General features: G+C 38.2%; 1 protein-coding gene across 4 annotated transcripts in view; it reads left to right on the forward strand.

Annotated features, from left to right (window-relative positions):
• LOC124111021 (dystrophin-like) overlaps window positions 1-23,725 on the forward strand; it is a 480,101-nt gene that overhangs the window by 43,369 nt on the left and 413,007 nt on the right. Inside the window, exon 1 of one of the 4 annotated variants that reach the window (XM_048383640.1) lies at window positions 9,495-10,029. The exons of the other annotated variants lie outside the window; for them this stretch is intronic. Within the exon in view, the coding sequence (XP_048239597.1) occupies window positions 9,993-10,029 (37 nt within the window). The 5' untranslated portion in view covers window positions 9,495-9,992. Of the gene's footprint in view, window positions 1-9,494; window positions 10,030-23,725 lie in introns of those variants that run through there. 4 annotated transcript variants of the gene reach the window in all.

The raw sequence follows: 23,725 nt of genomic DNA on the forward strand, positions 1-23,725 counted from the left end.
TGAATCGACACGCAGGGCTCTATAGCACTGGTAGTGACCGCCACTTCACACAGCTGTGCTGATATTCTGTGATCTTGGTGATACTGAAAATAAAGACAACGAGAACAGATTTGCTTTTTGCTTTTTTCCCCACCTTCTGACTATAAAATCTGTATAGCAAGAAAACAAAAGAGTGGCCTTAGCCATGAATCGACACGCAGGGCTCTATAGCACTGGTAGTGACCGCCACTTCACACAGCTGTGCTGATATTCTGTGATCTTGGTGATACTGAAAATAAAGACAACGAGAACAGATTTGCTTTTTGCTTTTTTCCCCACCTTCTGACTATAAAATCTGTATAGCAAGAAAACAAAAGAGTGGCCTTAGCCATGAATCGACACGCAGGGCTCTATAGCACTGGTAGTGACCGCCACTTCACACAGCTGTGCTGATATTCTGTGATCTTGGTGATACTGAAAATAAAGACATTTCTGAACTTGAATTGTATCTGATGGTCAAGGAATGAGGAATGTGCTGAAACATCCCAGCTGCTGTGATGTAGATTCAGATGCTGAATGTGGGTGGGACCGTTTTGATGACAGGTTGCTATCAGCCATTGATCTACGCATCTTGGTTTGGCTGTATGTAGACCTAGATCTTTTGTTGTTCATGACTTTGTGGTCAGTTTCGGCTAGTGATTTGGGACACTTGTGTAGCTCAGTGGTTAGAGTGTTTGCCTGTCGTGCCTTGGACACGAGTTCTGGTTTTAATGACTGAATGCTATCATCCATTGATCTATGTTTTAATCCAGCTACACCTTGTTCATGGTTTGGTATTCTTTTTGGTAGGGATTTTGTTGTGGTGAGGTAGCCTAGTGGTAAAGGGTTCACTTGTCTTGCCTTGGACCAGGGTTTGGATTTTGATGAGTGGTTGCTCTCAGCCTTTGGTGTACACATCCCAGTTGAGTAATTACATGGTTTTCTGCATTTTATTTAATGCCGAATTAATTGCTCTCTGTTCACTGTCACATAATTGCAGTATTTTTGTCACTTTGCCATACTTACGGTAAGCAAGATTTCTTTTGGCCTATTAAACTTAGCTAATGGTAGCTCATATATTCGGAGTAAAATGTGTGGAAAAAGTTTGGAAGTTTCAGCTGGTTAAAATGATTTTGGCACAGGCTGCAGGAGGATATTAATAGACTGTTATGGTTTAAAGATTTAAGTGTAAATGTGTTAAACAGGGCTGACGATATCCTTCCTAAAGATTTTAGAACGGCAACAAGCTACACTGGTCTTTTTTGCGAGTGTTATTTGGTGCACACAGTTAAATGATTGCAAATGATTGCCTCCGTGGTCCAAAGGTAGAGCGTCCGCCTGGAAACGGAAGGTTTGGGGTTCGATCCCTGGCCACGTCATACCAAAAGACGTTAAAATATGGTACTTGTTGTTACCCTGTCTGGCGCTCGGCATTAAGGGGGTAAAACAAGGACTGGTCGGCTCGGAGTCAGTATACTGTGTCTGAGTGGGGTATTCATGTTAAACTGTGGTATGGTATCTCAGTGTGATAGCACTATAAATCGGCATCAGTCCGGACTAGTACAAGCAGCCACACACACATACACGTGCATGCATGTCGCTATATAAGTGCAATAATCTTGGACGCGATGTTAAACCCCATTTCACCTCACCTCACCATGGTATTTGATTGGCTAACCCAGCAAATTTCTTTTTCACTTGTTTCCATAAACCCAAAAGACAAAGTCCAACTGATTTCTGATAATGTCAGTGTAGGTGTGATGCCATTTGCAGATAGTTGTGTCCTGTTTCAGCAGTGAGAAGATGGTTTTTTTTTCATTATCATAATTGTTGCATTATTTAAATTTTTTTTTTTTTTATCTTATTGTTTAACACTAAAACTGAAAAAAAAATGTGTTAAACAGGGCTGACGATATCCTTCCTAAAGATTTTAGAACAGCAACAAGCTAAACTGGTCTTTCTTCGCAAGTGTTATTTGGTGCACACAGTTAAATGATTGCAAATGAATCCATGGTATTTGATTGGCTAACCCAGCAAATTTCTTTTTCACTTGTTTCCGTAAACCAAAAAGACAAAGTCCTACTGATTTCTGATAATATGAGGAGTAGGGTTTATGTTACATTGTTGTGGGGAACGTTGTCACTGAATTCATATTGTTGTTTACAGTTGTTTTTGTGGTAATGAATAAGTAAGCAATATGTGAAGTTATTGTACTTGACATATTTATTGATAAGAATTGACTTCAATATTTTTTGCACAGTATGCACACCAGATTATACATTTATACCTTCATAGGGGCGGTCGGGTAGTCCAGTGGTTAAAGTAGTCGGTCGTCAAGCCGAAGACCCGGGTTTGATTCCCGACATGGGTACAATGTGTGAAGCCAATTTCTGGTGTCCCCCGCCGTGATATTGCTGGAATATTGCTAAAAGCGGTGTAAACCCATACTCACTTGATCACTCACTCACTCACTCACTCACTCACTCACTCACTCACTCACTCACTCACTCACTCACTCACACTCACTCACTCACTCACTCACTCACTCACTCACTCACTCACTCACTCTCTCACTCCTCCATAAACACAAAAAATATTGAAGTCAATTTTTAAATAGTCCATATCATAATTATCCAGTTATCCACAAATATACATGGTAACAGGTTGTCTTCATCTTTATTTTTTTTAAACGGAGTGATATAGCGATAAGCATGTCCATCCGTCCATCGGTCAGCCACCTGTTTTCTGTTTCCGGAGAAGAACTCCTCAACCTTTGAATATTTCTTGATGAAACTCAAACAATTGCTATAAGATAACAGTTTGTTCTTGTGTACGTATATGTTGCTGATGATACGGTCCCATGGTTACTATTGTCTTGTTGATCATTTACATCTCCAGGGATGGCTTTTAGATTCTGCTACAGCCTGCAAATTCTGACAGTGGTTTTAACCAAAATGAAAGAACAAATTAGTTAACTGTATAGTTCAAACTTTTCTGAATCAATTAATGAAAATATTATTAGTTTAGCCATCCGATAATGACTGAATTTACTAACCTAATATAAATAATTGAATCAGCAGATTATTACTGGACTGAGAAGTCATACAGTCATTGAATTATTAAACTGGACAATAATTGCTAGTGCTTCAGTATAATGTTGCTAATTCCATCCTGCTGGGTCACCTCTTTTGGTTATTTAAATCAAGAGCAAGCCTCTCTCAATGATTTGGGGGCACGGGTGGCCCAGTCGTCTAAGGCGCCCCAATTCGCTGTGCAGAGTTGCGTCCCTTGGGCACGCCAGAAACCTATGATTGTGGGTTCGAATCCCGGTTCACCCCAATTATGTTTCTAGGTTTGTCAGCACCATACCCATGCTTGTGGGTTTCATCGAATTGGTAAACGTCTGAGACCTGCAACACTTCAGGCTTTCCTCCCACATTAAGCTGACACGCCGTGATATAACTGGAATACTGTTAAAAGCGGCGTTAAACCCAACTCACTCACTCACTCACTCATTCACTCTCAATGATTTGCTGATTCCTAAATCAGCTGGTTACAGAATACACTGTCTTCAAATTTTGTGAAAAGTTTGTTTTTTATATTCTATGAATGGAATATCTTTCACAAAATGATTATTCTTGGAATGTAGAAATGTTTGGTAATGATTAAAATTGGGATTAATTGTTTGGCATAAGGAAACACACAAAGTTAATAATCTCTCAATGATATAATGTAAAATTAAAAAATAATGGATTTTTAAGACGTAAGTACACTCAATGATTTAGCATTGGAACCATGTATGAATACAGGTTTTGAGTGAACTACCCAATTTGTCATATAGTGCCAAATGACTTGTCTGTCGCCATGTTTTAGCAACACTTTGGAAAACCTGTATCTTAGCATGTTAGGAACATTCGTCAGTGGTCTTTGAGAAAGAAGGCATTGCATTGATATATGGAGCTTGAAAGTAGTTCCTGCTAGGCGACTTCATTTGCATATTTATCAGATCATGATACCAAGTTTATCTGATTGGTTTATAGCACATAACACATGCCTTTATACGATAAACTCTATTAGGATCCTTGGTGTGTTAGCACCATGTTTTTGTGGGTTTCACCAAAGTTTTGAATGTCTGAACTGCAACACTCCCACGTTAAGCTGAAACATCGTGATATTAGTGAAATACTGTTCTAAGTGACACACAACTCACTCACTCTTCACACGAGCTCTACTATGACACTCAGAGCTACAGATAAACTGCATATTTGCATAAAATACCCCCCAAAATATTCAAAACTCAATTACTTTCAATTAAATTGCGTACAGAAACGCATGCATTCAATGAAAAACTCAAATGATAAAAACAGCACACGTAAATACCCAATGAAGCTTTTTCACCATTCGTACAATGGAGCTAATTTCTGAAACACAATTACGAGCTAATTCACTATCCGAGTCAAGCCTTTAGTTAGAACCCTTATACATCTAAAACATTATTTATTTTTTGAAATCTCGAAATGTTAGTTCATTTGGGGAAAAAACCCAATAGAGTGATAAATAGATGAGTGAAAAAATATTGGTTACCCAATGAAAAATGTACTAACCCAATTAAAATAGAAACTTTCAAGTAAAACCTCAATTGCTCAAAAAGTTATCTGGAGCTCTTCAGTTCCTGGACTTTGAACGCCATCTGTAGATCAGTCAAGAAGATTAATTCAGGTTGAAATTTAAATTCTAATGCAGATGCTTAAGGTCTGAAGCATAAACATGATAAAAGATAAATAGGGCATGTTACAAGTCAGTTATAAGTCAAATTTGGGGCTTTAGTCAGAAGTAATCATGTTTTTTGCTTAGTCAGTGCAAAAAACAGGGGGAAAAGTGGACAAGCTGTCAAGGTCAATCTATCATGCTTACCGTATTCAATGTAATAAGCGCCCAGGGCGCTCTAAAAATTAGAAATAGGGTGCTCTTAATAGAATATTATTTTGGTGGGAAAAAAAGAGTTGAAAAGAGAATTTTGAGTTGAAAGATAAATTTCGTGGTTTATTCTGACAGCCTGAAATGTTTGTATTCCACCGATGTATTTTTCCAGAATTTAATTGCCCATAATTAAGGGTGCATAAATAAGTCTTGTGTAAATTGATCAATCGGAAGGGGTGCTAAATGGGATTGTTCACTAGCCAATATATAAGCAAATATCGCCACGAGCGCTTATTAGAGCGGGGCGCTTATTACGTCAAATACGGTAATCATCTCTTTGTGAAGGTCGACCTTCAGTCTGTTCATAGGTAGACGTGGGGATAGCTGATCTTGCTTTCATTTTCATTACTGTATTTCATGTTGAGCAAATTCCAAACACAGACCGGGTTTGTTGTGTCAGATCTAGTTATATGTAACGTTTATGAAACTTTAGTACAATTACAATGAACAGTACAGTTTTAATTTACGCTAAACAGTTTTTACATGGACACTATACATTAAACTTTTACTTTAAAAATGTGACTGATTTTATGTGTACAATAGTTTCTTTTTAGTTGTTTTTCGATAAAAGTATACCACATCAAGGCCATAATGAGTTTTATCAACATCTGATTTTTGAACTGCTGTCTTAAGAATCTAAACAAATAGTAATTTCAGAGCTACAGATAAGCTGCTAATTTGCGTAAAATACCCCCCAAAATATTCAAAACCCAATTACTTTCAATTAACTTGCATACAGAAACACATGCTTTAAATAAAAAACTCAGATGTATAAACACAGCATGCGTAAATACCCAATGAAGCTTTTTCAGCATGCGTACAATGGAGCTAATTTCTGAAACACAATTACGAGCTAACTCACTTTCCGAGTCAAGCCTTTAGTTAGAACCCTTATATACATCTAGAGCATCATTTTATTTTTTCTTGAAATCTCGAAATGTTAGCTCATTTAGGGAAAAACCCAATAGAGTGATGAATAGATGAGTGAAAAAATATTGGTTACCAAATGAAAAATGTAATAACCCAATTAAAATAGAAACATTCGAGTAAAAACTCAATTGCTCAAAAAGTTAACTGGAGCTCTGATATTTTGGTGATGGAAGACTAAACCCTCCATTTGCCCCCAAGGTGTTGACTACGGTACAGCTAATCCACCTGTTATTGTATGCCCACAATTCCACACTAACAATATAATCTGCCGCTGTTGAAAGATTAATCCCCGATAGCCTCTCAACCACTGCTTATCCCATATAGTCTGATGGTAACACAACCATCACATATCTTGTCAGATCTTGGGCATTAATCTGTTGGAGTGCTGTGTGAGGCTGTGAGACCTTGGTGTCGTACTGTTGGTTTACTATGCTCGCTGTCAATATTGTGATCCGATCTGGGAACAACCAACGGTTACCTGTGGCCTGCTGATGTGAATTCCCAAAGGCAAGATAGAGCAGGTCCCGTGTCCCATGAAGTGGTCCCTAAGTCTGTGTTCAGGCAAAGATACGCCAGTCCTAGATCACTCTTTTGGATGAGGACCGTGTAAAGTGTGATCCGACCGGTGAATGACCGACGGTCATCTATGGCCAGATTATGTGAATTCCCAAAAGGAAGATAGAGCAGGTCCCGTGTGCCATGAAGTGATTGTAGCACTAGGACTATCCTAAGTCTGTGTTCAGGCAAAGATACGCCAGTCCTAGATCACTCTTTTGGATGAGGACTGTGTAAAGTGTGATCCGACCTGTGAATGACCGACGGTCATCTATGGCCAGCTTATGTGATTTCCCAATAGGAAGATAGAGCAGGACCCTAGTCCCATGAAGTGATTGTAGCACTATGATTATCGTAAGTCTGGGTCAAAGCAAAATAATGCCAATCGTAGGTCACTTTGTGGGATCCCACCTGTAAAAAGTGACCTGCTCGTCTGAATTCCAAAATTGAAGATAGAGCAGAACCACTGTCTCACAAAGTGAATGTAGAACTAAGACTAGCGTAAGTCCGGTTAATGCAAACTTACGCCAATTGCAGATCCCTTTGTGGGATGAGGGCCATGTTCACCTTCAGACACCGTGGTATCTGTAATCTACAGGCACTCCAAGGCCTTTTCATATGAATCCCTTTGTGGGATGAAGACCATGTCCACCTGTTTGAAGGCATTCCTGTGAAGATCCGGGGTAGAATAGGTCTTCAACAACCCATGCTTGCCGTAAAAGGCGACGATGCTTGTCGTAAAAGGCGACTAACAGGATCGGGTGGTCAGGCTCACTGACTTGGTTGATGCATGTCATCGTATCCCAATTGCGTAGGTCAGTCACTGGATTGTCTGGTCCAGACTCGATTATTTGCAGACCACCGTCATATAGCTGGAATATTGCTGTGTGCGGAGTTAAAAAAACAAACACAAAAACATTCCTGATTGACAGGGATGATGTTGGCCCTTTCCACAATGCGATCTTAGCGTTTAGACAATCATAACTCCCATACTTTAACATAGACTTACGAGAATCACAGGTCTTAGATCACTTTGTGGAACAGGTCCTGTTCCATAAAGTAAATGAAGCACGGTCACTGTCTGTTACGGCCAAGTTACGACAGTCACAGATTGTTACGTGGAATGAGTACTTGGATCTAGTCAATAATGAGCTCAAGGCTGCTTGGATTGGAATCATCGCGTCTACCTCTTTTGTCAGTCATATTTAAGACATGACACCAGCAAGTGATGTCAGGCAACATGTTCAAAGTAGCTGTAAAAGATGTTTAATTCGAATAACCATCATATCATACATGCAGAGGTTCATCTTAAATTGTTTATTGTAGTTGGTAAATCATGTTAAACTTCATAATGCCTGTTTCTTGCATTCAGAGACCTGTGAATCCAGAAAATTTAACAACAAAACAAAAATAGATAAAGAAACGTAAACACAAGATTAAAAGTAATATATCACAAAAGCTTATGTATAAATTGCAACTTCAAAGTGACGCTTGAAAAGACCTGTCGAAATATTATCAAAACGAAAATAGGCTGGGAAAATGTCAAACTTCAAACCCTTTATACATGTAAGAAAGCAGTTTAAACAAATCCCCTCGACCATAACCACTTAATTCATGCAGCTTTACTCAATAATCGCGGCTTGTTTTGGTAGAGAGTAACCCGTTAACAAAATAACCCATGAAATCACTGGGAACCTAATCACAAGAGATCAGCACTTGAAGTACCACCTTTTACTGGTTGTGTGTAAACGTTGACAATTTTGTCTGTATATTGGCATTGCTGTTTGGATTGTCTAATTTGGCAGGTAATTCTTGTGGAAATATTGTGTTTGTTGTAATGTGTACAGTAGGTAAATGACCGGGCGGGCTTGACATGTTCACCCATGTGTGACTATATACCCCAACATTTAAGCATATTGCGAGGGAAAATCTGATAAGTTATTGAGGACTTATGTAGACCCTCTCAGAGGCTGATATTTGGCTCAATAAAGTTTCTGTCAATAAAAAATCTCCCCCTCCCCCCCAAAAGAAAATTAAAAAAAATAAATAAATGAATAATTAAAATTGTCCAGTTCATGTTACTGCGGTAATTACTATGATGTTATTGCTGTACAGAGATAACTGAGGCCATGAGTTACCTAAAAGAGTGGTAGATGCTGAAAAGCAGTGAATGCAATGTTAAAAAACCTCTGAATTTTAGAAAATAAGACCTCCAAAAAATCCTAATTATGAACAAAATAGCAATTTCTTCCCCAATTCCTTGCCAAGGGCACTTAGTTTGGTAATCCTAGATAAATGCCTATATACATATATTTATTTAAAATTCAAAACAAAACACAAGGCAGAATACTTTCTCCAATAAAACCTATTTTCTATCTTGCTTTGTTTAATTATATTGGACTGTACTCTTGAATGGGAAATATAAATATATATAGTTTGGGATTATTTATTAGAAAGTTCAGATTTTTCAATTATGTGGCCTGTTTTTAGAATAATTGAATTTTCAAATTTAATATTGCCAGGTATTTGACATATCTGTATAATCTGTATTTAGTCCTAGGTGTCTTTACTATTTGTTCATTGGTGTATAGGATCTAATGGTATCTAATATGTATGTAATATATTTTAATTAAGTTTACCAATAAATAGATGGTGTTAAGTCTGAGACGTCACCAGCAGCAGCAGGAGGGATGTCACAGCTTTCTGATGACCGCCACAGCGAAAATCTATCACACCATGATCAAGACTGCCTTTGTGGAAATAATGAAATTACACGGCACCAGATTGTCAATTGGCTGTTATGTCATTATACGTAACCAGTTACGTGGGTCAACACCGGGTTATTGCAAGGCTGCAGAAAATGTTTTGTTTCCGGGGAACCCTACTTCAGTTAGCTCTATGTCTCGTTACCTCGTTTAATTATGTTCAATTGGAATAGGAAGTGTGGCTGAGATGTGTTATTGACTTTTGAGATGGCCCCCACAAGCGACCTCGCTCAGTGGCTGAATGGTTTGTCAACAGCAAACAAGGGCTACTGGTCTGTCCGATAGTGTGACGGCCCACACTACGCTGGACACTGCAGTGGACAGGGGTGGACGATAACCTGACCGCACACCCTCGCTACTGACCACCTTAACCTACAGCATTGTCGCAACATCACCGTTGTAGGACGTTGTCAGTTGTACCCATTGTGGGCCAACTCTCATAGCATTGTTGTAGTGTTGTCATTGTACTGTTGTGAGAATTGGACTTGTGTTAGCGTACTTCTGTTTGGCTCCTTTTCCGCGGGGTCTCGGTCCACGTTTTGGGTCGTCCCAAAGGAATGGATACACAAACCATAGAGCTGTAAGACAGCCCTGTCAACTGCAGGATTACCGTTTGATTGCTTTGTGTTTGGCAAAGAGTCTGTCCTATAGTTTTCCACGTTCAGCAGGAAGAGAGAGGAACATACCTGTGTCATGCTTCGAGGGGATATTTGTGTTTCACTGGAATACTTGTGAGAGAAAAAAATGGATAAAACTACGCTTAAATTTCAGAAAGGAAAGGGTAAGTGTTGAAAGCGAATGGGTTAATTTCAGGTGATGCGAAATCTCACCATGTTGATTTCAGCGTTTACGACTGGCAATGAAATTGATGACTGGATTGGTAGGGAGGCAAGAGCCTTTGATGTAATTTTTTTTATATTCGCGAATGAGTTTTGCTGATAAAAGCAAACAGACTCAATTTGCAACTATTCATCGTCTTGTTCCGCGATGGCTCCCTTCCCTATTGTCTCCTACTTTCAGTGAATTTCAGTGCAACATTTAAACACGAAAGCCGCTCCGTTTCAGTATTGATTTTTACAGCAGTTAAACACCACAATCAGCAGAAATTTAAATTACATCATTACAAGGGATTTTATTGATATTTACCAGGTGTTATGGACTGTAAGGCTAATCATGTCAAGTTTGTTGGATTATTGTATGAAGTGTACTGTCACGGATGTCAATTTCAGGGGTAGTGATTTCAACTCTTGCTCTGCAGGTGTGTTCTTGAACAAGGGCTTGTGTATACTGGATCACTATTCCACTTCATATAATACCCGTTCGTCTTTCACAGGAAATAATGTCTTCAGTAACATTAAAGTCAAGCTTCAAGTCCCCCCCCTCACCCCCCCCCCCCCCCCCCCCCCCCCCCCCCCAAAGTATGGTTTGAGGGCTGTTATGGCGCTGTCGATCTGAAACTCTTATATTGTGCTGTGTTTCAATGGTTGAACTAGAACGCTTTAAAATAGTTGTTTAAATTTGTTAGAAAGTTTAAGATTGTATTACTTCTATAACTTGGTTTTCCTGTTAAAGGTTTGCCTGGCTCTTCTATTTGGTATTGATAGAGATCTATAAATGTAATATTCTTTGGTTAAAAAATGAAATAATTTGCATAATGTTTTTTATGTTTGATACTAATAATGTCAATAGAAATGTTAATGCAGAATGAATCCTAAGATTTCCTTTGACTGTCTTCTCAAAATTATAATTTCAACAACAATAATTTGGAATGATCCTGTTTGTTGTAGATTTCTAACCTATTTGTTTGACTGTGCAATAGACAATGTAGAAGGGTGGTACATAACACAATAACGCCTGTAAGGGGTCATATGAGCTGCTTAACACAGTCGTGACGTTGTACATGGCTTTTCGGGCAAGCTGCCTCCAGCCCCGATCAGTTAGTTTGTCTATTGTAATGCCACTGATTAATACATTGTTTTCCGAGTCTTGTCTTGCCGTGGATTTGGCAGAGATCTTGGTGATTTCATTACCAATGGAAATATAACAGCTGTGAAAGACATTTACCTGAAACATTTACAAGCATGAATAACACATACGGAAGCCCTTCCCAAAGCCTATATTGCTGCTAGCCTTCGGGAAACATTTAACATTAGATGAACTGACTCAGCTTGCAAGCTGGTGTCAGTATTGTCTCTGTAACAGTTTGAAGAAATAAGAGCATTATTGCTACTTTAAATATCTGACACACATTACAGAAAAACAGACCTTTTATGAAGTGTGGATGATAGAAAAGAAAGATTTGTTTGTTGTTTAATGCCACACTGAGCATATTCCAGGTTCATGACAGTAAATAATGGAATCTGGACCAGACAGTCCAGTGTGCATGGTTACAATGACATGCAATCAACCAAGTCACTCAACCTGACCACACGATCCATCAGGTAGCCTCTTACAACTGTCACAGGTTCCTGGGGACCAATTCTAACACAGAATGTCCAGGGGGAGAACAGAAATACATTGAAAAGAGCATACATTGAAAACAGACCTTCTGATACCTCAAGTGTTCAGATCATTCATCTCACTGATAGGATTGATTTTCCGCGTCATGACTGTTGAATGTGTATTTATCCATCCATCCATCCATCCATCCATCCATCCATTAATCATCTATCTTTCTATCTTTCTATCTATTTAGATCAAACTAAACCAAGTTTATTTATTTATTTATTTATTTATTTATTTATTTATTTATTTTTATTTATTTATTTATTTATTTATTTATTTATTTATTTATTTATTTATTTATTAGTTCAGATCAAACTAAACCAAGTTTATTCCACATCTGAAAAAAGCAGAAGAAGAAAGGTTCTTTTGAAAAAAAAAAAAATTACAATTATTTAATTTTTAAAGAAATGTTTTCCTAGACAGTTTTAGTCTAAGATTGGGACAACAATGTCTGTAGAAGAATTTAAACTACGGTGGGCAGCCTGAACTTGCACAATGTCTGTTGTACATCTGTGTTCAAGTAGGAGTTATAACAGTCGAAGAGCCACAATTGCTTGAAACAGGGCTCAGGGCAATAAGCGTCCCCTGGCTCTACATTCCCCTAACTGACCCAACGTTTGTACTGATAATTGGTCCCCCTAAGCACACCCATCGGGCGGAAGTTCTGAGACTGACAGTGTGTCAGTGTTGTAACATAGACTATGATGGACTTTATCATCAATAGTCAATCCCCATGGATTAGGACTTGTTTTGTTAAACAAACTATTTGCTATACTGATTTGTTGAACCAGATTGACTGTATTTGTGTCCATCTTGAGTGGGTTGCGTGAGTTCCATTAGGAGCTATGAGGTACTATGGGTAAATCTCCTGTTACAGAACCCATGTTGTTACCATTGTTAGAGTGCGTTCCCAGCACATTGTTCAGAGGCGACTAAATTGGATCTACTTGTCAGACTCCGAGACATGTCAGCCGGAGAGATTACTCAGAATATCGGCCACTGTTATATTTTGCCTGTTTTTTGTTTAATGCCACAATCAGAAATATTTCAGCTGTTTGACGGAAGTCTACAAAGAATCAGAAATATTTCAGCTGTTTGACGGAAGTCTACTAATAATCGAGTTTATGCCAAACAATCCAGTGATTGACATCATGAGCATTGGTCAAAGCAGCTGGGATACAATGACATGCAACTCACTTCGCTTCACTATATTCAGTACTTGTAGACCACAGGCGTTTTTGTACAGACAAAATACAATTTAGGCGCAAACAGTATATGATATAATACATTTCTTTGCTTTTTTTTTCATGGCATTCGTCAACCAAGCATGGGTTGCTGAAGACCAATTCTAACCCTGTTCTTCAAGGGCTTGTCTGGTCCAGTCTCAATTATCATATTGTTTGAATATTGCTGCAGTCGAATACAGCAAACATGCTATCAGTCGAGACCAGGGTGACAGCTTTCTGCATTCAGTAGACTGACCGTGAACCAAGACCCAGCACTAGGTGAGGGACAACAGCTGCCAGTGGGATACTAACATACTCTCAACATGTCTCCCTGAAGTCAAGTACAGATATACGTGCTCAGCGATTCATCAATCAGGGCCTCGTAAGTCTGTCAGGTGTCAGCGTCATCGAAGGCAAACTACTAATGTCTATCATTTGCTGCAGTTAGCCATTTGAAGTCAGGGCCAGACAATACCTGCCCTCCTACATAAGACCAAGTAGTGATCCCCATTGTCCACTCCTGTTGTAAACTGGTGTTTACTGGGCCTGGCGGACTGTGACGTCCCTGGGGTGTACTCGACACTGCCCCTACTGGACATTACTGGACATTAACATGCAATCCAGGCATCGAACATCCAGGGGCTGCTACAGTTGCTGATAGAGGCTGGGGATTCAGTTACAGTGCAGAGGATGTCGGACTTGCTTAAGTCTCTAAAGACATAATTTCATTAAACATTATTAGTGGAATTAAAATTAATATTTGAATCTAAAAAAAATATATATTTTCTTCTATAAAAGGACTCAGATGTATTGTCGGACTGTTTAGACAATGTAGACCAGTTAGTGTTTTTCTTCTAAAAGTTTAATCGAAAGAAAGGAAAAGAAAAGTTCAGACAGTGGCAACAGACCATGTTTTGGACAGTTCAGACAGTGGCAACAGACCATGTTTTGGTCAGTTCAGACAGTGACAACAGACCATGTTTTGGTCAGTTCAGACAGTGACAACAGACCATGTTTTGGACAGTTCAGACAGTGACAACAGACCATGTTTTGGACAGTTCAGACAGTGGCAACAGACCATGTTTTGGACAGTTCAGACGGTGGCAACAGACCATGTTTTGGACAGTTCAGACAGTGGCAACAGACCATGTTTTGGTCAGTTCAGACAGTGACAACAGACCATGTTTTGGTCAGTTCAGACAGTGACAACAGACCATGTTTTGGACAGTTCAGACAGTGACAACAGACCATGTTTTGGACAGTTCAGACAGGGACAACAGACCATGTTTTGGGTACAAGTATCTTGGCACTAGACGACACAAGAGTTGGAAGGTGGTCCAAGTGTCATGTACCTAGACCAGACATTTTTTATTTCTTGGTTCGCTGAATTTTTTAATGAAAACTCATGGTCAGTAGATGTGGAAAGAAAGTAAAATCTAAAAAGATTTTTCAGGTAATTTTTGTGTTTTTCAGAAAATAATCTTACTGGAGTTACAATTGTCTTAGCGCTATCATGGCTTTTAGGAATATGCACTGGGCCTCGTTTCACAAAGTGATCGTAGCGCTAGGACAGTCGTAAGAATTTGTTAAAGGATGGGAGTTATGATCACCTTTGGGCTACACAGTCTTTGCTAAGGTATGGGAGTTGCGATGACCTTAGGGCTATGACAGTCGCAAGTCTATGTTAAAGTAAGGAGTTACGATCACCTTGATATGACAATTGTAAGTCTATTTTAAAGTATGGGAGTTACGATCACCTTAGGGCTACGATCACTTTGTGGAGTTGACCGCTGGTCCTTGAGGTTTGCTGCTATAGCATTTGACCATTAGGGTTATGACACGGCCCCTTGATAGCCGTGCTCAATTTCAACCACTGCCATATATCATTGGCTTAATTGTCTTGAAACAGCAGTAATTGAGAAAATTGCATGTTGCTGAAGTTGCTGATATGCATCTTGCTGACCATGGAGATGCAATGGTGGCATGTTTATGGTGAAAATGACTCGGTGTCAAGATGAATGCCAGGCACACAATGTCAGATCACTTAAGTAAATTGCAGGTTGTCAGTTCCTCTGTCAGGCACACAGTCAGAGTCAGAGTCACAGTCACAGTCACAGTCAGTCAGCGCCTTATTCAAGCCTTGTATTCTTCAACTGTTGTAAGGAGATTTTGCAAATAGTTTCATCATGTAAAGATCATAGATTAGCTTACTAAATTAATACTCAGTCGCATAATCTGGAGATTGAAAGAGGCAGATACACTAACAGGCCTGTCTACCAGAGAATATTCAAAATATATAACTTCAACAAGGTAGAAGATGAAAACGCTTCCCTTTGTATTGTCCGAATTAAAGTTACGACAGACAGTTACTTTTTCAAACACTGGATTTATTAAACTGCCAAAATGATTTTTGCAAGTATCTCGAACCCCTGTTCTGAAAAAAGCATAATATGTCAAAAGAATTATCTCATTACAAATTTGAAAAAGGTTGAAGTACTCTTACCAAATTACCCATCATTATGAAAATTGCTACTCCTCTTAAGCAGGTTTAAATATTTCTATTAAAGAATTATTGTTTAAGAACAAAATAACCCTTTTGATAAATTATGGTAAATAATGTGGGAAAAGACTTTTGCCATGTTTTTTAAATATTTATGCTCAAATAATGACATTAAAATATCTAGTTAAATATGTTGTTATTCAATGTGATGTTTAGGGAGACATATGTTTTAAATGTCAAGCCAATTATGTTCATGACAGCATGGACCATTAAAGGCCGGTCTGAAGCCAAAATACCAGAAACATTACAACATTACCCTTGACTTTTAGACATTATTACATTCAACAAGAAAACAAGCCAGATTGTAATATGCAACTGGCCAATTTCTTCCCCGGTTTTTGTTGTAACAAAACCTTGAATACGAAGGGTCAGATATTCAATGACAGTAATTTGTCAAACTGGTCGGTATTAAATCATGGAGCAAGTTTTATGAGTGGAGAAGGTTTTGTGTGATATGAATTATTTATAATGAGACCTTGCCAGAGGCAAGCCATGAAGGAGAAACCATAGAGGTCAGAGGTTGAAGGTCAGTGATTGTTGCTGGACATTGACTCAAGGGCATGTTCTTTCAACTTTGACCCCTCGTTTCCTCTAAACATGAATATTCCCCTATAATTATAGTGTGGTTTGAGTTGTAATTCAGTGTCCTTGGTGCACTATTTATGGTTTCCTAAACCATAGCCAATCTTGGATCAACTAAAAGGCATTTGTTTGAGAACTTGTATAATTAAGAGCCTCCTAGACTAACATCTAGTCTCTGAAATGAACATATCGTACAGAAAAAACAGTTGTTCAGTTATCTTAATAAAAATATAATAAAAGGGAGCCCAGTGACTCTCTTTTAGTCTGTCTTACAGACCCTGATACAAATATATATCAAATACAGCCCATGCAAGTCTATAATGTTTGGCAAGTCTAGATTACTGCAGTATCCGGAAATGAAGAGAGTCACTGGGTCTCTTTTATTATATTTTTTGTAAGATAACTGAACAACTGTTTTTTTCTTACGATATGTTCATTTCAGAGACTAGATGTTAGTCTAAAAACATTATAGACTTACATGGGCTGTATTTGATATATATTTGTATCAGGGTCTGTAAGACAGACTAAGAGCCTTCAACAAAGTGACTTTGTGTGCCTCCCTTCTACATAGATATGTTTTTCATTTTTTAAACTTTTTATTATAACAAACTGGCATGTTATTTAATCTTATTTGCTTGTGAAGTGACATTCTTTAAGGAATATTATTCTTTACGTCTTTACAGTTTTCAAAAACAGTCATTAAAGTCAAGGAGTCCTTGTCATACCATAATGTTAAAATTATTAAAGATTTAAGGGGTCTCTCGATTCAAATACCATAGAAGACCTAACGCCCCCCAGAACCCCCTTAATTCTGAACACTGATGTAACAGATCCAGTGCCATGGCTCACCTTACGTACACTACTCAACATAAGTTAAGGACACAGATTGTTTCATATCACTACAGTTATCGGTCACCTGTTCCTTAACTTCTTTTGAGTAGTATATTTGCTCAAGTTGTTGTCACTGTTATCTCTACCAAAAGCTTTATAATTTTCATATCATTATCAATGACACCGACATTTTGTGGCATGACAGTTATCATTAAGATTGTATGTTAGATTTCCAGACATGACAGTATCCATGGTCTATTGATCTCTGATCTGTTGCACCAGAATGAACCTGCCGATTATTAGATTTTGGTTGTCATGGTTTTTGCTCTTTTTGAAATGACACATCATCACGGATAGGATCAGTTCAAGTCGGCTTTCAACGGATCTGTATCTCTGATCTGTATTTTTATCAGGAGTTATTTTCATTCATTATCTATTTGATGGAAGGTGATTAAGCAGTATTTTCATGGCTCTGATTGCCAGATGGATTGTATTTGTCCAGGATAACATTATTAAGCATGGATTTTCTATTAGGGATCATTAGGCCAGATCAGTTTTATATTTTGTTTAAGAAATTATCCTTGTCAATATGCATAAAAAACCCATATATAGTCAGGGTTGTATTTGAAGTTACTTAACAACAACAATGTCTTAAGTTAATTTCAATTCAACAGCATTTAAAATGTAAAATTTTTAAAGTAATAAAATCAATGAAAGAAATAATTCAGACCTGAAAGTTGGAGAAACCCAAAGCATATGACCTTGTGCATATGCGAGTTAAACACTAAGTAGGACGGCAGTGCCACTATTTCCAATCATTCATTTCCAACAAGACATGGTTGTCCTAAACCCTATATCAGTCCTAGATTCTCTCCCAGCTTAAAGGAACAAAACATCATCTCTCTCCCTCCCTAACACTCTGTCTGATTCACTGACCAGTGCACGCTGACCAGCAGTTCCTGCAAGTCAGACCACGCCAAGCCCATAGACTTCTCACCATGGAAATAAGTCAATTAAGCTTCTCTTTTAGCTTGTCAGTCGGGCAGGGTCTTAGTGTCTTGCCCAATACCCTGGGGACTCTCGCTGCACTTCCAGTACCACGGGGCAGCCATTTATTACTTGTTCTGTTTGTAAATTCTTTGAGATTGGACTCCAAGTGTTTTGATGTTTTCATTTGCAAAATTCCAAGAACTGTGTTGATGGTGTCCATAGCTGGAGAGAATCTGATTTAATTACGAACTGCCAAGCTTGGTTTTATTTGCTTTGTGTGGCCGATCCTTAGCTTGAAAATGACATGCCAGCCGAGAGACTAGAAGAATGTAATAACCTTGTCTAACATTCTGCCATGATGGATTGCAGTGATTTGTTGAAATTTGCAAATGCGATTGATTGATTGAATATTTTGGAATGTTATTTGTCACAAAATTACATTCCTCGGTTTCATGGTTGGACTTCCATTAACGTAGTGGAATGGGCACCAGAATTAGAATTGTACTGTGACAGACTAAATGACATTTAAGAAATTGTACGAAACATATTGAAGTTTCATGACACATTTATGCATGGAATATTCATGTTGATTTTAGACTAGTTGTTGTGGTAGAATGGTTTTAAGTTTCTTTAATTTGGTCTTTTGGAAATACGATTATGATGATGGAATTTATTTAATTTAGCTTAATACTGTCCCTAACTCTGCTTGAAGCAAATTCAAATGCTAAATAAGGAATAAATCATGACTTGACTGAGTATTTTTAGATGCAAATCTCTTACATTTTATTGCTATTGAGGGAAATGGTGTGGGATAATCAAAAGTTTAGCATGTTTGTTTGTTTGTTGTTTAACGCCACGCCCAGCAATATTCCAGCTATGTGACGGCGGTCTGTAATTAATAGAGTCTGGACCAGACGATCCAGTGATTGACATCATGAGCTTCGATCCATGCAATCAACCAAGTCAGCAAGCCTGACCACCAGATCCCGTTAGTTGCCTCTTACGACAAGCATTGTCGCCTTTTATGGCAAGCATGGGTTTGTGAAAACCTATTTTACCCCAGATCTTCACAGGTCGTTAGCATAATGACAAATAGTTTAGCATAATGACAAATATCGCACACTCTACTTGTGTTGATATATTTCATATCAAAAGATATGAGGGAAAGATTATATGTTTTATCCATTATCATTCCCCAACTTTTTCAGTTTATGAACTATAATAAGCAGTGTCTCATAGGTAAAGCTAACCATCTTTAGTGGCAGAGAGATGAGGCATATCATTTGATTGTGATGTCATGGAAACGGTGATGTCACAATGGCCTGCAAAGCATTGTGATGCAATTTCATTGCAGCATTATCTCCTAGTAGGTGATATTGCTGGATCTCACCCAAGTATTATCACCGGTGGAAGTTTGTTTAGGAAGATAAGACGTGATATGATGGACTAATATATATAATTGGCACAGGTAGTTAAGTAAGATGGGCTACATTCAATTGGGAGTCAAACATGTTAGAGACATGATAAGATAACTCTACTGTATTACAAATAGATTAGTGCCATGGCTGTTTGACTTGTCCGAGGCATTGCAATACATTGGGCAGAGTTACATCCCTTAGGCTTACCAGAATCCTGTGATAGTTTGTTTGAATCCTAGGTTTGGCCTAATTATTATTCTTGCTCTGTACTATCCAGATGCTTGTGGTTTTCACCATAGAGTTGAATGTCTACAACCTGCGTGACTTGCAGCTTTCTGTAACATGAAGCTGGCATGCTGTGGAGTAACTGAAAAAGTATTAAGGCTTATTGGAAAATGAGTGGGATGTGTGCCAAAATCTGACAGCTTGCAAAACAGGATTAAATGGCATTCAGAAATCTCCTTGACTATTCATTGCACATGAATATTTTTCTTGATAAGCATATTGTTTTTCTAAATTGGAAAATCATGCCATTCAGCTTGGCAAAATGGATGCTATATACAATAAATATTAAGTCGGATCAAATATTTATCAGAGCAACTTTGATATAGTTGTTTTTTCCACATTCTTCTTGCTTGGGGAGTTCAGTTATCACAGAAGCATGTGACTTCATCCTTCGATAAGCAGATGTTTATCTTCATCCTTATCACTCACTCACCCAGAACCAACCCACGGGGCCCCATCCACCCACTCTCTGACTCCGACGTTCCCCATGCTTCATTAATCACCTCTGTCTGCAGCTGGAGCTTTTGTCCTCAAATACATTAACGAAAAAGATCAATGTTCCAACAAAACAAAAATCATTTCATCGAACAATCTCACTAAGTTCTATTCCCTTAACCCACCTTTTTGCTCCATTCTCGAATAAAATTTCTGATAATAAAACAAAGGCAGTCTTGAGTTGCCATTAGAGATTAGACTCTCCGATCCATTCAATTAATTTACTGCTCTTTTTCTGATGGCCTTGGAACTGACAGTATTCCAAAGGGATCAGTAAGGAGTTTGGTGCCCTTCTGTGATCTTTACCCTCCAAGACTTCCAGGAATGTTAGCGGCAGTGGTTGGGCTCCTGAGACCTTTGAGAAGCTGTGTTGTTACCCAAGGGCTATAAAGACTAATAATATAAGTTGTAATTAAGTTAGGTAAGAACTTTGTTCTGCTTGAGTTATCGGTGTCTTTGGTTGATTCTATTAAGCCGTTTGTGTTGGGAAATGAAAGGCGCGCACAAATGACTTGAACGTATTCCTTGTACAAGAGACAACAAGGGGAAGGCTGTTGTATGTTTCTGTTGTGTCTTGATGATGGTAAGTGTTGGAGTTGTGTATCCAGTTAATGATTTTTGTCAATTCACGACAAGGGAAAGGTCATTGAAGATCATCCTCGTGTTAATGGTATGTATGTTATTTTTGTATTGGCTTCATTGTTTTTTGCCTGTAGCTCACCTGACAGGGAACAAAATTAACATAAGTCTGTTGTGTGTAATTTTTAAAATTCTGTGGATTGCTGCTTTTACCATTGGTAGATGGCAGCTTTGTAGCAGATTTCTCATTTCTAGCCCTGTCTTACTGCTGGTGACCTGTGAAGATCCGGGGTAGAATAGGTCTTCAACAACCCATGCTTGCCGTAAAAGGTGACTATGCTTGTTGTAAGAGGCGACAAACGGGATCGGGTGGTCAGGCTCACTGACTTGGTTGATGCATGTCATCGATCCCAATTGCCTGGATCGATGCTCATGATATCAATCACTGGATTGTCTGGTTTAAAACAACAAACCAACCAACCATCTTACTGCTGGTTTGATTTGTTTTTGCATATTTGAGGAAAATATCATGTTTCACATGCTTTCAAGTGCCTACTGGATTTTATGATAGTGACAGCTTTTTAGTTTTGACAAAAGGGCTTGGTGTCTCCTACTGTAATGAAACAATGACATATTATTATATCATGATGATGTGTTGAATGTGGCACATGGTACACGAGGGCATGTGTACTCATTCTGAGGAGATAAGTCATTTTGCTGATGAATTGTTGATAATGAAGTCAATATGTAATATTTTCCTTTTTGTAGGATATTTTATATTTGATGTAGCACAAAACATCAAAAGAGAAAATTTTACATTATTTCAGAGATACACAAAACAACATAATGCAAACAATTCCAGCATGACAAATCAGTGAAAATCATATTAATTTTAGTCCAAGGTACCTGGTAACGGCTCTGATGTTTAGAAACATATAAATAGCGAATCCCTTGATTAAAACACCAACTCTGTGGACCCTTGTTAATTTTAACAAATGCTGCATGGAAAAGGATGCTGACATGGAGTTGTAGACTTACATTTAGTCTCTGAAATCTTATATTACACAATATCCTTCTTGACTCTAAAAAAATTAAAAAAATTCCCTTTGTTGATTTCATATGGAGCTAGCTAGAGCTGGCTAGACTTGCTTTTGTATGGGTTTCTAGATTTATTTATTTTTTCATAAAATAAATATATTCCACGGTCATGGTGCAGGACTAATGGGGTTGCTGCCACCAGCTTGGAAAATAATTTCTGGAGAAACAATTATTTTCTTTTTCAAGCCTTAACTACTACAATCTATGTCAACTCTCTGAAACATTGGTAGATCATGTTTTGCCGTGGTTGCCCGTTTCATCAGCCATCCCCAAAGCTGTCCTCGTTTAAGCAGGGAAGTGATTGTTCTGTTGTGTGCTAGAAGTGATAATGAATACAGAAGGTGAACGACATAATTAATGACTTTGATTTAGGTATGGGTTTTATGCAAGTGTGGGGCTGGCCTACTGTAGTAGCCATAACATGGCTATCAGTGAGGCACTGGCAGATTGAAGACCTTCATAAACTCGAGGGAGTGTGTGTGCCATCTGATTAGGGGAAAGGCCCTGAGTTAGATGGTATTCTAAGCCAGGAAATTTCCTGGACTTTTTACTGGGTATTTTTATACCCCTGACCTTTTAGGTTATACCAAGGTTCCATCCGTCCGTCCGTCCGTCCGAAAACTTTGTCCACGCGATTTCTCTTAAACTATTCAGTGGATTCATCTCAAACTTAGTACATATAATCTGTGTCATATGGAGGGGTGCAGTCAAAAGAAAAAAATTGTTTCTATTAATTTTTCCATTTTTTATGAACTTTTCAAACCCTAACCCTATCCATTATTTAATTTGAAACTACTGACACACTAGGCGGGTCGGGGGTATTAGTGAGCCACGCTCACTTTTGCCCTTCTTTATTGTAATCTTTCTCTCAGTCCTAAATTTGATCATTTTTGCTTTCGGACATGATGATTGGTTTAATTACTATATTGAGATAAGTTGATATTAATCAGAGCAATTATATACTGTAAATCTTGAAATTTATGTGTCTTTAAATTAATAAGACTGCATGCTGACCCCTAGCCAAAATGTGACTCAATATCAATGTTTTTCTCCCCACCCCATCCCAAGTTGAATGATACATATCCTTACCTTAATCCAAGAACTCTTAATCCCAGCAGTGATAACTCACCAGATGCCCATTGTGTAATTCCTATTCTTTGAATGACATTGTTATATACTTGTTACAACTGCTGCTCAATAAACCATGTTTGTGTTAATATATTAAGTTGGTATTTCCACTATCCAAAGTATGCAGTGAGGCCATCTTATTGTTGATAGTCATTTTGGAGACATAATTGCGAAGTTTCATCAATGCGAACAAAGACCACTCACTTTTTTTCACATTTAATTCATGCTCACGTTAATTTAAAGATTTACAGTATTTAGTAAGGCAAGTCAATTGGGTTTCATGAAAGTGGTAGACATCAGAGTCCTCCTTCACGTTTGACTTTCCTCCCACTTCAAGCTGACATACAGAGACACAACTAAAATACTGTTCAAACCAATTCACTCAATCACTGGAGAAGCGATATTGGTCAGTTCAGAAAGCACAGACCTTCCTAACCTGTGATGGACCTCGGTGTGTCAATTCCTTGTTGTCTGTGAAGGGGCAGGCTCTATGTGTTGTTAAATCTACCGTATTTTCTTGAGTATAGTGCACACTTTTTTTCGAAAAAACACAGCTGTGTAGAAGGGGTTGCGCATTATACACGAATTATGAGTTTGGATGTTTTTTTCCCCCATGGAAAGACATTACCGTGAGCACGAAACACCGGAAATACCATGTCAACAAATCCATACTGAAGTAGGCAAAATAATCATGTAATTACACTGTCTGGCTATAAAAAGTGTTCTTTGTATATCAGGACTTATGTTTGTAACTTATTTCATTGATTTTATTCAAAATTC

This window comes from Haliotis rufescens, unplaced genomic scaffold, assembly GCF_023055435.1.
Source record: "Haliotis rufescens isolate VD_foot unplaced genomic scaffold, xgHalRufe1.0.p SCAF_5, whole genome shotgun sequence".
In the NCBI taxonomy this organism is placed as follows: Eukaryota; Metazoa; Mollusca; class Gastropoda; order Lepetellida; family Haliotidae; genus Haliotis; species Haliotis rufescens.